Source organism: Mercurialis annua, linkage group LG4 (assembly GCF_937616625.2).
Source record: "Mercurialis annua linkage group LG4, ddMerAnnu1.2, whole genome shotgun sequence".
Lineage (NCBI taxonomy): Eukaryota > Viridiplantae > Streptophyta > Magnoliopsida > Malpighiales > Euphorbiaceae > Mercurialis > Mercurialis annua.
In genome coordinates, this window is record NC_065573.1 from 27,912,073 (window position 1) to 27,927,046 (window position 14,974).

At 29.8% G+C, this 14,974-nt stretch overlaps 1 protein-coding gene across 1 annotated transcript; it reads right to left on the minus strand.

Annotated features, from left to right (window-relative positions):
- Nucleotides 1-1,998: 1,998 nt before the first annotated feature.
- LOC126679357 (insulin-degrading enzyme-like 1, peroxisomal) lies at nt 1,999-13,868 on the minus strand. Its single transcript, XM_050374370.2, has 26 exons — nt 13,506-13,868; nt 13,318-13,393; nt 12,013-12,080; nt 11,493-11,584; nt 11,352-11,425; nt 10,088-10,131; nt 9,856-9,907; nt 9,509-9,631; nt 9,309-9,421; nt 9,015-9,177; nt 8,619-8,711; nt 8,377-8,462; nt 8,195-8,281; nt 7,698-7,801; nt 7,027-7,129; nt 6,765-6,860; nt 6,493-6,685; nt 6,216-6,277; nt 5,425-5,529; nt 4,450-4,651; nt 4,144-4,352; nt 3,570-3,694; nt 3,441-3,492; nt 3,283-3,369; nt 2,752-2,874; nt 1,999-2,550 (listed from the first exon to the last, which is right to left on the minus strand). Exons 1-26 carry the CDS (start codon nt 13,608-13,610, stop codon nt 2,296-2,298), a joined length of 2,892 nt encoding a protein of 963 aa, XP_050230327.1. The 5' UTR covers nt 13,611-13,868; the 3' UTR covers nt 1,999-2,295.
- Nucleotides 13,869-14,974: the final 1,106 nt, after the last annotated feature.

Genomic DNA, 14,974 nt, shown 5'->3' on the forward strand with positions numbered 1-14,974 from the left:
AAATAAAAAAACAATAATAATTAATAATTTTTATTTTGTTTGTAAAAGTCATGTGACCTTTTTAAAAGGAAAGAAAGGAGTTAATATCTCACAAAAATAAAAATAAAAATTATAAATAATGTTAGTTATTGGTAAAATTATTAAAATAAATTATTAATTAAAGGGTTAAATGCAAATTCATACACCAACTTTGACCTAATTTGCAATTGTAACATAAACTTTTAAACTTGGCAATGTCGGTAACCAACTTTCATTTGTTGGCAAATTGGTACACCGACCAATCATAAAACGACAAATGACGGCTTATTACAATGTCCACGTTAGTGTTTTTTGAGTTTGGTGTATCGATTTGCCAAAAGTGTAAAGTTGGTTACTGATATTGCCAAGTTTCAAAGTTTATGTTGTAATTGCAAATTAGGTCAAAGTTGGTGTATGAATTTGCATTTAACCCTTAATTAAATAGAGTGGCTTTTGTTGTTCAAATTACTAGTCCATAATAATTGATTTCTAAAAAAATTAATATAAGTCAAGTACATTATAATAATTTAACTATATTTTAATTATATTTTTTAATTCTTATGAAAATATAATTGACTAAGAACAAACATTTTACATAGAGATTAAATTTTTATTTTTATGAGGAAAGTTCATCGTTCACCATTTTTTTAAATTTATTTTGCAAAAGTATTATAATCTTTTAAAAATTACACTTCATACTTAACCGTTCAAAAAATACCTTTTTAATCTTTATTTATAAAAATACTGCATTTAGAAAACACCAAAAAGACCTAAAAATATTAAAAACACACTGCAAGAGTTTGACGATCGATTGCTAGAATTTTGCTGAAAATGTGTCCAGTCGGCGATAGTGAACCGCGCTCAACACGTGGTAAGGGGTGGACAAAAAAATTGGTCAAACCAATTAACTAAACCGAAACCGTAAAATTAAACTAAAAAGAATATGATTAATCGGTCTAAAAAATTAGATTTACGTTTTAATTTTTACTTTTATAATTAATGGTTTAGATTTTAATTTTGGAGTTTTAAAAACTGCGCTAACCGTTTTTTTTATATATATGCGCGCATGTGCTAAGTACTACCTCCGTCCCATTCTAATTGACCAAATTTTCTATTTTGAGTGTCTCATTCTATTTGAAAATTTCTATTTATAAAATATTTTTCACACTGGTTTTCTTCTTTTACCCTCATCAATGAATGCATTTCAAAAGCATTTCTCTAAAAAGTAGTGAAGCATTTAATGTAATATGAGGATATAAAAATAAAGTTACTACAAAAAATTTAAACAATGTGCAATGAAAATTTTCTCAATTAAAATGAGACATTGGGAGTATCATATTAAGCAAAATAAACCAAATTAAACAGAGACATAGTAAATAACTAAATATTGATTTGCCAAATCAAAATTTAATATGATTTGACTTTTATTTTATTCTTAAATTATGGTTTGATATTAAATCTATATCTATACTATATATAAAAGCACGGATTGGGGATAGGCAAATTTACTTAATAATCATTTTCAGTTTACTACTAAATAAAGGTTTTATAATCATTAACTAATTAGTTATTTAATTAATCACTATTGTAATTAAAGTTCTAATTAGAATAGATAACTAAATTATCTCCAATTTAGTTTTTAGTATGTAAAAAATAACTAAATTGTCTCCAAATTAGTAGGAATATCTATCTTTTAGTTTAACTGAACTACAAAATTAAAATATTGTATTTGGTCAATATATTATTATTTAAATTTCTATCTTATTATTTTTAAAGATATTATTAATAAAATTAAGTTAATTATGTTACGAGCCACGTGCATAGCACGTAATGCGAAACTAGTTTCTATAAATACTCATCCATATATATATATGTATATATATTTATTTTATTTATTATAATTTTTTAAAAAATATAGAGTTAAAATATATTAATAAAATCTAACAATCTCGTCTTTCCACATCTCACAATATAGTAAAATAATAAAGAATATTAAATTAAATTGCATTAATCAACTTATAAATTATACTCCTATGAACTTATAAATACATCCCACCTCAAAGAACATCCAAATATGAGACTAATCATCGCAATTTAGAATATACAATTCATTATTTTGTTCAACAAAAGAAAACATCACTTTTATTCCTGACAATCAATTCAATAACTCTTGATTTCCTCATGATACACTCACTTCAACAATTTATTTACTTGAAAAAGAGAAACATTGTTAGTTCATAAATGGTTTTGGTTTAGAAGAATTGTAAGGTTTGATCCTTACAATTTTGTATGACCAATGCTTCCTTTAAATGAACTGTAAAGAGGCTGTGATCTTCTGAAACTAAAAATATCATCGACTCGAGCCGAATCGGGTTGAGTTGGCTCACTGGTATGATCTGTAGTGTACTCAAGTGAATGCAGGCTTCCATAAACACGTATGCTCAGTGTCCTCTTCTGAGGTGCACCAATTCTTAAAAATTCATTAAAGAAATCTACAAATTGTTGTTTCGTAAGCTGCTTGAGTGCTGCAACCTGTTTTAGTGCCATTAGTAAGGAAAAACTTGAATCATGCTCTTTGAATACTAAAAGATGTCGGTTTCCCATAATTAAGGTACTTATAAGCTATGCAGTATGGAAATAGAAATACTGAAAATAGGAAAATGTCAAATGAAATGCCGAAACATGGACTCGATAAGTTTACGTGCAATATAGGTGATAAGAAAATATTTGTACCTCACATTCTCTGCGGTCAAATTTGAGAGTACCAGAAGAAATCTCATTCCAATAAAAACCAGACTCTTCCCACAAATTCTTGTGCTTCTCAAGTTTCGTACCGATCAATGCCTTAACATTGTCCTGTAAAACAGCCGATTCATCAATCATTTTGGAGGGAGTTGAAGCTATGAGCAATATCTTCCTCCAAACTCTACATTTGGTTATTATTCAGTACAAATATGGAGTAGCAACCCAGGCATTAAGATCTTGAAACCATGAATACTGTTAATAGTCATGTTTATGTGAGGTAATATCTAAATGTTTGCATGTCAAAACTTAAATATGCAGAGAAAATTTACAGCAGTTAATGTCTATGTTGCACAAAAATTTGTCGGGAGTTTAGTTTCCCCAGAATTCTGAAACTTCAAAATCTTATATTTTTTACTTATTCTTGTAAAATCACCATTTCTCATTTCAACATTTACGTTTCCATTGCCAGGTATTATAGGTTAAAGTTATACTTATCAGACTATGGCAATCCAATCTAACCTCAAACTCATCATCGGTCATCTCATAAACTTTATTTTCGAACATCTTGAGAAATGCCTCAACTCTCAAATCAATATGTGCGGGATCCTGTCCAGATTACTAAGATCAGTATAATATACAGCTAAACATCATAGGAAAGGTTTGCTAATGCTGCATACCTTTACAGTAGATTGAACAGTAAACTGTACTCCATGAACACCATAGTCATTCCTGCATTGTTTAATACCTTTAATTATATGACCATATTCCAAGTACAGTGTAATGCTTTCTGACAGAAACTCTTATACCTCGGACTAAGGATAGTGATATAGCCGAGCTGTTCGATTGTTCTTAGTTGATGAAAAGTTGCTTGCTTTGCTATAAGAGTAAAAAGCTGAAGTTTCGCATTCAGCATAAATTCATCTTGATGCACCTGCAAGTTTCAGTTAAATGAATTCAGAAACTCCATCAAAATCTTTGCAAAGAATAATTTCATGGAAAAATCATGCACATAATTTATCAAGAAAACATATATGCCAGAATTGTAGTACTTCTCTTCTTGGAATTTCAAGTTTATGCTTGGACTAAATTAGGTTGCTAAGTTATCTGTACAAATTTTGAGAGACAACCTTGCACACAAAAACTAGTGGCTTAGCATCCTTTAAACATTTAGATCCTCATGGGAATCCAAAATTTCCTTTTTATCCGAAGTAATAGAGGAATAGATAAAGGAAACAAAGAAGCAGAAAAACAAAAAGAAGACAAGGGTAAGTTTTATGCTTTGACATTCTCAGAGCTTTGGCACAGAATTTGGTAGCAAAAAATCCTTTGAAGAATAACAACACAAACCAGAAGATGCTGTTAATTATAAAATAAAGTTACCTGAATATAGTGCAATAGAGCAGAGTTCTTATTGCTCGGATTTAAGCCTTTAATAGGGTAGAAATGATTCACATCCTTTTCGAGTTTGAGAACTCTATTAGTCAAATGCTGGGATGGGAATAAAGGTTGGCTTATAATGTTTGGACCCTTGAAGAAAACATCTTCAACATAATGAATTATTGACTCGGCTTCTCTGCATTCAATATTACCTGAAAAATAAAAAAACGTTAATTGACCAGTAAATCGAAGACAATAACATAAGGAGTTGTGGAACTTTTGATGTAGTAAGTCGACAAGACGAAATACCTGCTATGTAGCATTCCAGGAAGATACTTGAGAGCATTATGGGAGTGAACTTTGCAAGATCTTCAGCCACAAGATGAGGAAGAATTTCTAGTTTTTCCATCCAAGGCCATTTTTGTTCCTGTAGTACTAATGAGCAATAGTATATAGCTTGTTCTCGGGGTTGATCAAACTTGCGATTTTCATAATCCTTTAATAACATTTCCTGATATCAATTATAACCAAATAGTCAATACTGTACTTCTTGAGATGCTCATTCAAACTTCCACATCCAATACCGTGTCCATGAAACTGTCTACAGTTCTATTCTGCTCTTAAAGTAAAAAGATTCTGATATCATAATGTTGAAGAAACACAATCTTGAGAAATTTTTACCATTAAACCTAACTGTGAGGAGCTAACTTTCTAGCTAAGGATCTTCTCAGAAGAAGTTCCTTAACTTGAAAGAGCTCATCCAGATGATGCACTATCAATTTGTAGTCTTTTTCTATACAAAATAGTATAGTTCGAATCCTTTAATGGATTATGGAGGGATAGAAATACTCTCACATTTCCAAGAACATATAGCACCAAAGGCTCCATGTCTGGTTCTGTCATAAAGTGGACATTTTCATTAAAAATTAATCTTTAAAGAATCAATTGCGAAAAGAGAAAAGAAAAATAAGCCTGCAATTTTGCATTTATTATGTTTTAATTGCTCAGTAAAGTAGTCTTTTAACTTCATGGTATCACAAGACAAGAACATGGACGACTGACCCCAATTTTAGATCTGAAGGAAGAAATAATGTTTTAGAGATGTTACTTCTCATGCATGTTTAGTTAAATTGAAATTTGATATCACTGTGCATTAAAAAAGGAGAAAAAAATTTCATAGCTAAAAAGCACTTGAGCGTGGTTGAAGATTTTCAAAAGACAAATACAGCAAATACCATAGACAGAAAGTTGAAATCATTCAAAAATAAATATTTATAATATTACCTTAATCACAGCAAACCTGTCAGGATTCACAGTAAAATTTGAGATTTTCTCAATCACAGTCTCCAGTAGAATCCTTAATTTATGATTATAACCAGTCAGAGTCATCTATAAAGGCAGAGGAAATATTCAAGTCAGTTGATAATATGCAATAATATAGCATCCAGCTGAGCAGACAACTATTAGACAACTTTCTTCAACTTATAAAGAAGAAAATCAATAAAGAAAAAAGGCTTGTGGTTTATAAACATGCACTTCTAGTCTGCTTCCAGGCATTTAACACTGTAATGAATGAATCTCTTGATTGATGCAATATTTGAATCACCCATGTTTAAAACTTAATTATCTGTCCATCAATTCATCAGCATATAGTTGGCTTGTGGAATGAGTATACACATAATAGTACTTAATTTGATGATGCTGTGAAATAAATATCCAACCCGAAAGTTGAGGCGAGTGTCGAATAAATAGTTATATAATTTCTAACAGAGACCTGATGTGAATCCCTAGTGCCCTTAAAGCATTGCACTTGGAAATAATATATAATTGCCAAGAGTTGAGCTCTAGAATTTTCAGTTATAGAGGTGACCATTCAATTCAGAAGTTTAAGCTATTATATCAGGTTCTAGCAATGTTTTATTAAATATAACAATCCCAACGGTATTTTCATCTCTAAATTTAAGATGTACTACTACTAGTAGTAGCTCTAGAGGTGGCATGACTTCTCTCTTCATGGTTCCATCGACCAACAACACTAAACCACTTTAGGCACAATTAGCAAAGTTTAAACATACCTGAAAACCACTATCTCCCGTGTTTATGGAATAAAATAGCCCAGCAACTCGTGCATTGTAAGCTGAAATGTGCAGAATATGTTAGTGATTACCAAGAAAATAACAAAATACCAAAGCAGATTAATCAACCAAAAAAGGCCAAAATTAAGAAAGAAAGTAAAATCATTTAAAATTGCTGCTTGTTTATGGAATAAGATTAGTTTCTGATTAGAAAGAAAGAAAATTGAAATGAGAAATATAAGGTTTCTTTTTGTTCAAGGAAACTCAAACTACTAACCATGTTCATTCAAGTAATCTTTCACCAACCGAGTGAACATGGTAGTGAGAACTTCAGCCTCAGGAGAACTCTTAGCATGGGGGCAATTGAAATCTATCTTAACGTATGCCTTGGGTGTGGAAAACATTTTATCAGGCTTATACCATAGTGATGAATAGGATGACTTTCTTAAAAGCACTGGAGATTTGAACTCCTGCGTAGGTCAAAAGCATTAGAAACAAACTTACAAGAAAACAAAGGTCACAAAATAATATAACAATATTCCATAAAACCTTCTCTTGTGCATGCTTGAGTGATAAGTCAGTAGGGACAAACATATTAGGTGCTGGTAGATGTAGATTTTCATTAGGGGCTGATGATATCCAGTCCTTCAATCAAACAGAAACTTCCTCAGAATCCTCACATTCTCTTCTTAGAGAAAATTACTTGAAAATTGAAAGAAATTTACTTAATTTGGTAAAAAAAGAACAAAATCCGGTTAATAGTTCTGCACCTCTTATCATCAAACTGAAGTGGATACTATCACAAACAAACCTGAATTGTGGAGCTAGCTATTTTTTCAATGCTATATGCAGTTTTGTACCACGGCTCCTCCATGTCAGTTTGCCCTTCAAATTTCTCAGATTCCCAAAAGATTCTGTTGGACAGACAGCTTATTAGGAAATACATACATCAAACAATAAAATATTCAGCACATGGTGAGAACCAGAATTTAACCATAAAAAGGAGATGAATCTTAGTTCCAATCTGAATGACAATGGCATAGCAACCATTTGAATAAATGAACTGCCTTTTTCGCTTGATGTACTATCATGAAATGTTAAGAACATCCAACAAATAAGACATACAACAGAAGTGCTAAGAAATAAAATGTTAAGAAATATAGTATGAGAAACAAAGTGAACCTTATAGATTAGATTATGCAGGATCGTTGGTAATCCTTTGGTCCTTGTGAATGGGCATTTGACATGTTATTACTAATTTGTTTGTTTTTGAGCAGTATCTATAATAACAATGATTTATATGATTTTTTGTTATTTTCAACTAATCCAGTCTCTCTGAATATTTGCGAGCCAAACAAACAACAGATTCAGGATGAAATAAAATTTTCTATAAAGATCTGTGCCAAGAATAAAGGAGAGTATTTACAGCAGTAGACATTTTATTGTTTTTCGATTAGATAATAGGTTCACTAATGAACTTACCGCACATTGTTTGGAGAAAGCTGATCCATTACCGATTGAATTGTACTTGGACTGAATTCAGAAGGCATGGATGATTGCACTAGCCAATCTTTTGGAGGATACAACTGGACCCAAAAAAAAACAAAAAAACATCAATTGACAGGTTTCATAAACTTATAACAACATGAGATGGGAAACTAGGTTGAAGTACATGCATAATACACATCTGCAGATACATGGCAACTTGGACATTGACCTTATGTGTCACACTCGTCAATAACAAAGTAACCCAAGAAAACACATTTCTAGGTTACTTTCTTCCAACCATCTATGAGGTTGATAATTAGTAATTTAAGTATTGGTCGTGTGACTCGTGTGACATGTGAGGCTGCCATGGCGCTAGTCGTCAATTTATTATAGTTGACAAATAGTAGAAGAAGTCAGTAGCTACTAGCCTACCTTTACTTAAGAAAAATAAGGTAGTCTTTCCAGCATAAATAGAAAATTAATATTTATACCTTCATATTTGATGCAATGCGAATTGCATAGTGAAGAGGATTGATTTTGTCTTGATAATGGAATTTTGTCTCACAAATACCAGTAAGCTTCATAAACAAAATAGAGTTATTAAAAATTGCTTATTTCACCAAATAATAATGCACATAAGAGCTTTAATATACGTACGGTTATAATTCAATACCTCGTCAAATATCCATTTTAATACACCAGAGTGCTGTAATTCGTAAATGTATTTAAATAGCAGTCCTACTATATCCTGCATGTGTTCTGCATAAAGCCAAAAAGAATATAATAACCTCAGTTTATGTAAAACTGGAGAAATTTTAATGTTATGGACAAAAATATTACATACTATCAATACTAGAAAAGCTTATGCAATTAAAAGCACAAACAAAACTGGTGTGTGATATGAGACAAACTAACCATGTCCATCATCAGTAAGATCCATCGTCACTTTAAAGAAGGAAAACTCTTGATTCCATTCCTCTTCACCTGCATACAACCTTGTAGCCCAGCCTGCAATATTTTCTCCGGTTCATTATTTTTCCAAAAGAAATAAAAAGGTAAAAACTCAATAACCAGCAAGAAAGTTGTGCCTATACAATTATAAATCCCATATCAAGACAGCAAGCATTCTCATATAGTCTATTAACAAAAATAATCATCCATGCCCTAGTGCAAATGAAGTCATAATAAGATACAAATACCTTTTAAATTATTAAAGAATCAAAATTAAGTAGATGCAACTAGGAGCATATGGCATATCATGTCAAAAGCATTAGTGGTCTAGATGACTCGACATGCTCAAGATCAACGCACCCAATGTTTTTAAGACGTAATACAAAGATCCTTCTCCTTCATGACCAATAAGATAACCCAGATACCAGCATGGCCCTTCCTTGTAATGTAGAATACTCGGAGTTACTGGCCATACAATTCTCAGTTTGTGGCCTTTCTCCACTGGGACAGCTTTCACCAATATCTGAAATAAATGAAAATCACCTGAATGATTGAATGAAGAAAAACTTGCTTAAAAAGGTACGTATAATTCCATTCATTCATATGCATTGATCTTTCTGCAGGATTTCTAATTAAGAAACAAACCAGGCATACCTGTAAGTGTTCAGATGTTAAAGGCTGACCAGGAAAAGAGATGCATTTTCTGTCATTGCTTCGAATACCTTGGAAATTGTTCTCAACAAGGCTTTGAATTGCATCAAGATTGTCTGAAGATTTCAATGACAAAAAGTTATGCATGTTCAAGAATAAAAAGCAAAATAAAAACACTAGGCAGGCTGCAGTTAATTTTTAACCTTTTCCATATATCACCAATTGCATGAGGTTGGCAGAATAAGTTTCTTCATATAGTTTAATAAGCGCTTCTCTAGTATCCAGCCCTTTTGCTTTGGGTTGAACTTCTAATGACTCCCAGTTCCCTGTAAATTACCTACGGCTGTTAAAAACTCTTCAATATTTCATGAAATTGCGCTTAGACTTAATAATCGATCAGAGTCAATGAGATTAACAGTAGCATCATTTTAGCTTATTAGAATAAATTAATTAGTATCTCACTTAACCTCTTAATCTAAGTAAATGACAACGTTTACAGCATTAGGCAGCTTATCAAAGTGCTAGCAAACTAGATTTGATTTTTTCTGACCTGTACTGAATTTATGATATGGATGGCATTCATCGCTAAGATGTTTATGAAGCTGCATTGTAAAAAACAGTTCCAGTGAGATATATAGATAAGTTAGATGTACAATTATCGATTGACATAAACTTACAGATAGGCAGCAAAGTCTATTAAAATTCCAAATATAGAGGAGAATAAAATCTAAGGAAACATTTTGAAATTAATTTGGTTTGTCAATAACTTCTAAAATATGTACCTGATGCATTCTCCAACCATCAGACAATAAATTTTTCTGGTTCTCTGCATGTAAGAGAATGACAGTGTCAAATAGCCAATATATCCCTATTAGGTGCAACTCTAATCATACATCCCTATAAAGAATGTCCATTGTGTTTGAAGTGTAAATAAACACTGATCCATCATATCTTGTACTCAAACACTCTCTTCGTCCAAAATTGATAGGTAGTTTCGGACAAACACAATTATTAAGAAATTTTAGTTCTCTAGGTAAAATGAGTTAGTTTATCAACAAATTACACACTTACCCTTATTTAATATAGGGGTATCTTTTGTCTTTTTTGTATCTTTTGTATTCTTCCTAATACATTTCATTGCAATACCCATTAAAGTAATAATTGAGTACGTATAATTTGAGATAAAAACTTTAAATAGTGCCTATCAATTTGGGACGGGAGAGAGTAAATAATTTAATCAAGTCGGAGTTATCAAGTATCAAACTCTAAACTTTTCAATCATAGAAAGTTATAATTTCATATCAAATAACTGATCAACCAAAATATTGGCTAAAAATCTAATGGATCTAGCTTTTAATTTTTTGGTGCTAATAAAGCCCATAAAAATACTCATCTACTGTTTTCTAGAAAATTATATTAGGAGTGAAAGAATATTTCATAAGCTAAGAAGTTTCAAAGGAAATGTAAGCTGGAGAGCAAGTCAAGCCACAATGGTAGTTTAATATTTAATTTCTTAAATATTTTGAAAAAGAGTATTAAGAGATTAATTAATTATCATTGTTGAAGCTTACAAATTATAAATGAACCACAAGAAAAGAAATAAAGTTGAAATCTATCATTTTTAAAGATTGATGGATTGTTTTAAACTTTTATTATTCCAAAAAAAAAAACCTTATAAATCTATGGATTTATGTTCAATGCAAACAATGGAATTTTTAAATCTATGGATTTCACATACCATGGATTTCAAAATCCAAACGGTGCCTAAATATTTTCAAAAGATTTACTTTACTTTACTAACACTAGTTTGACTTGTTAGTTTGGCAAAGTTTCAGTTTTACTCTATAAGTTTGAAAAAAAAAAGATTAAACTTCATATCACCCCTCTTGAGCTACTACGGACCGAACACAAAAGTTTATGATGCTCCAACTATCGTTTTATTATCTCTAACATATAAATTAATTATTGACATTAATTTGACTAAAGGAAATTTAAGAAACAAAAGTCATTTAAGAGAAGGGGTAGAAAAACTGGAAAGCTGCTAACCAGAATCAACAGCTTTGATTTCCCTCATGGTTGCATCTGCTGACAACAATGGTCCAATGAAGAACTGTGCATACCTGAAATGGTAACCAGAAGTGAAGCAAGAACCAAGCTCACATATAAACAGCAGTGAAGACAATTTACCTGTCCAGAGCTTCTTCAAATGAATCGGCATTCACATCAAAATGGTAATTTGTGTGCTCAGAAGATGTATAAGCATTGCAACGGCCGCCATGCTATAAATGAAACAAAACCATGGAGAGAATATTCAATTTAAGAGAAAATTTCTTCCAGCCATCCTTCCATCACATTATTTTCATTCTAAATTTTTATAAAAACTCATTGTACTTTGAAGTTAAGAAATTCGTTGAATCCACAAAATCTAAAAATTCTTTCAATTTAAGTTTTCTAATTAGTAGAGTTCATTCTAATATTCTATCTTTTCAACTCAATTATTAGTTTGCATAATCTGTGTTTACTTTATCAGCTTTTATTGAGATAATGTGTGCTTCAATATTCAATTAAAGGGTTCGAAACTAAAAGATCATAATTTTTTTAAATTCAAGACAAGAAAATTTTTAGTTCAAAATGATTGTAATTTTCCTTTATTTAATTACATTCGCGCACAGAGTGAAAACTTCATGTAAAAAGAAAAGTTATATACCTCTGTAACATACTTCATATAACTACCCTCTTGTGGATATTTTTCACTTGCATAAAACAGCATGTGTTCTGCAAAACAATTATAAAATAGCACAATTAACAAAGAAAAGACACTTACATAATATTGACAATTTTAATATATAATTTATTTAATTTAAATAAATTATAGAGTACAATTAATTTGTAACTGATTTATTGTGTTGGTATCCTAAAAAATTAGTACAACTCATTTCAATTGAATTGAATATTATGTTTCAAGAAATTTTAATTTACTAAATGTATTCTTTTATCAAAAATATCTTCTATATGTATTATATTTATGATTATTATTTTAATTTTAAGGAGTATAATGTCATTATTTAGAATTTTAGAAGTTTCTAAGACTTGATTTACAATTTTATTATTTTTATTAGAATTTGAATCAAGTATAACCAATTATATAGAGCTAAAAATATTTAAATTCTAATGAATTTTAAAAATAAAGCAGATAGGAATATTATAATTGTCAAATGAGTTTCTTTTATAAATTATAAAATTTATTAATTTCAAACACATTCTTGAAAGAAAAAAAAAACAGAAAATGAGAATAAAAACCAGCTACTTATTGCAAAACTCATGCATGACCAGTTAGCCTTTGAATTATATTTTTTTAATTTTGGCAAAAATATAAGTGAACTTTGCTGGAATTTGCAATTTTAATATACCAAGTAAACATACCGCATAAAATTATTTATGCGTCAACCAAAATTTATTGAGTTATCCCATATAAAAGTCATATCAAAACCCATCATTTTTTTATGTTTGTTAAGTTAATTCATAATAGTTTAAACATATAATGTAATATGATAAATTTTTAAAATAATTAATAAAATTATTATTTTTCAACATTACAAAAATATTTAATTTATATTTATTGTAATATGTAATTTATAGTTTATTATATTTAGTTTATAATAGTTTCAGAGAAATATTTTAAAAAAGAAATTACTTTACAGCATTTGATAAAAAAAATTAATAATTGTTAATTTTTTTTAAAAGATGATAACTCTATTTCTAATCAATAAATTAACATAATTTTGTTTATAATTTATTAATTGGCACAAAAGTTTTGTAAAAAATGATAATAATATTCGCATTATATAATTTTCTAATTCACAGGCTTTTGTACTAAGGTGATTCAAGATTGTTTGACACAGGCACAAATTTAGATGGAATAATTCAGATAAAAGTTAGTATTAAATGACTAAAATGTCTTTTTATTTAATTTCTTAGAATTGTTATTGAAATTAATTTAATAAATAAATACCGAGAAAATGAGCGAGTCCTTCAAGGCCAGTGGGGTCACTGAAGTAGCCAACACCAACATCCATAGAAGCAGCACACTTTAGCCATCAAAGACGACGAACCACAACAACAAACGACGACGAAAAAAAAGCGTTAGAAATCAATAAACGAAAATCAAAAGAAGTCGTCGTTTAAAATGAAATTAATCACCTTATCAGTTTCAGGATCGCTGATTAATAGAACTTGAAGAGAGTTTTGAAGAACGATTCTTCTGTACTCTCTATTATCAGAACGAGGCTTCACTATCTCTTCCATTCTTCGTTTTCAAAGACTCGACGCGAAAAGCAAAAAGCAGAGAAAATTAACGAGAGATACAAAAGTGGCCGCGAGATCTCTCTGCTTTGCTACGAGAAAAACGATGTGTAAATTTCGATGTTTAAAAGAGGAGGCGACAGGCAAACGTAAGCAATTTCAGTTCTTGCATGGAAAATGTCGAAGGAATTGCTTTTGCAGGCCATACCTAAACACATTGACTTCATTTTATGGTCAATTTGATTGCCTTACGGATCAGTCAAGAAGGCATTATTAATTACTTGTTCTTATTCTCCTCAAATAGATTACAAATTAGTTAGATTGATTTTTTTAATTACATCTTCAACTTAATTTTTTAATACTTTTTAATTTTGAAATTAATGAAGGGTTTTTTATTGTCCAGAAAAATCATTTTATAAAAGAAAAGAAATGAAAATTATATTAAATTATAAGTTATTGATGTTACATATTATCATTATTTTTATCAAATTAATAATTATTAATAGTGTTAAAAAAAAGATAGTAATAATAGAAAAAAATATTTCAAAATGTACTAATATTTGTGGAGTTTGGTGGATCTTTTAAAATGTACTGATATTTTTATAAATATTTGTTTAGGATAAAAATTTAAATTAAGCCTTTCTTCAGTATTTTTGTAGTTATTTTTAAAAATAAAGTAGGTTTGTAAAAAAAAATTAAATTAGCATTGTTTACTTCATTTTTAAATAATTTTTAAAAAATTATATATTAAAAGATCCTAAAGAATGCAAATATATATATATATATATATATATTACTTTTAAATCCTCTAAGTTCCACCAAATTTTTGTTAAAAACAGCAAGTGTTATCATGGAAATATTTGTTGGTGTTCAAGCATCACAACAAACGTAATCAGTTCAGGTTATTGCATGGAAAATGTTGATAAAAGAATTGTTTAAAAATGCTTCTGTTTTGGGTAGGTTATACATACCTACCGACCTTTGACTTCATTTTTTAATTAATTTGATCCCACTACTAAACCATCACAACATTTACATGGAAATACACGAAGAGGCGTGTGCCCCTTGAGAGCTCGTTGAATTAATTTCGAGTAAATACAAAAAAAAAGGAGCTTTTTTTTTATAACCCTCCGATACTAATCTTATGATTATAGTAACTCTCTATTTTCTGTTCATTTTATTTATTTACTCCTCGTTTAAAGTTTAAACTTCTCTGCCGTGGCTTTATTTATTCTTTGTCACGATCATCTCCTTCAGTAAAATCAAGTTTAATACTAAATTGATTATTTAAATCAAGTTTAATATGGAACCAACCATATAAATTAAGTTGAATATAAAATCGATTTCAAAATTAAATTATGTGTTAA

Bases quoted from the DNA above. Each gene is read 5' to 3' on its own strand.
- LOC126679357 (XM_050374370.2), bottom strand. From the start codon at position 13,610: ATGGAAGAGATAGTGAAGCCTCGTTCTGATAATAGAGAGTACAGAAGA. The intron at 9,422-9,508 runs GTTAAAAATTAA...TGAAATCTTCAG, and splicing joins ATTGGTGATATATGGAAAAG to ACAATCTTGATGCAATTCAA. The intron at 5,530-6,215 runs GTATGTTTAAAC...CTGCCTTTATAG, and splicing joins CGGGAGATAGTGGTTTTCAG to ATGACTCTGACTGGTTATAA.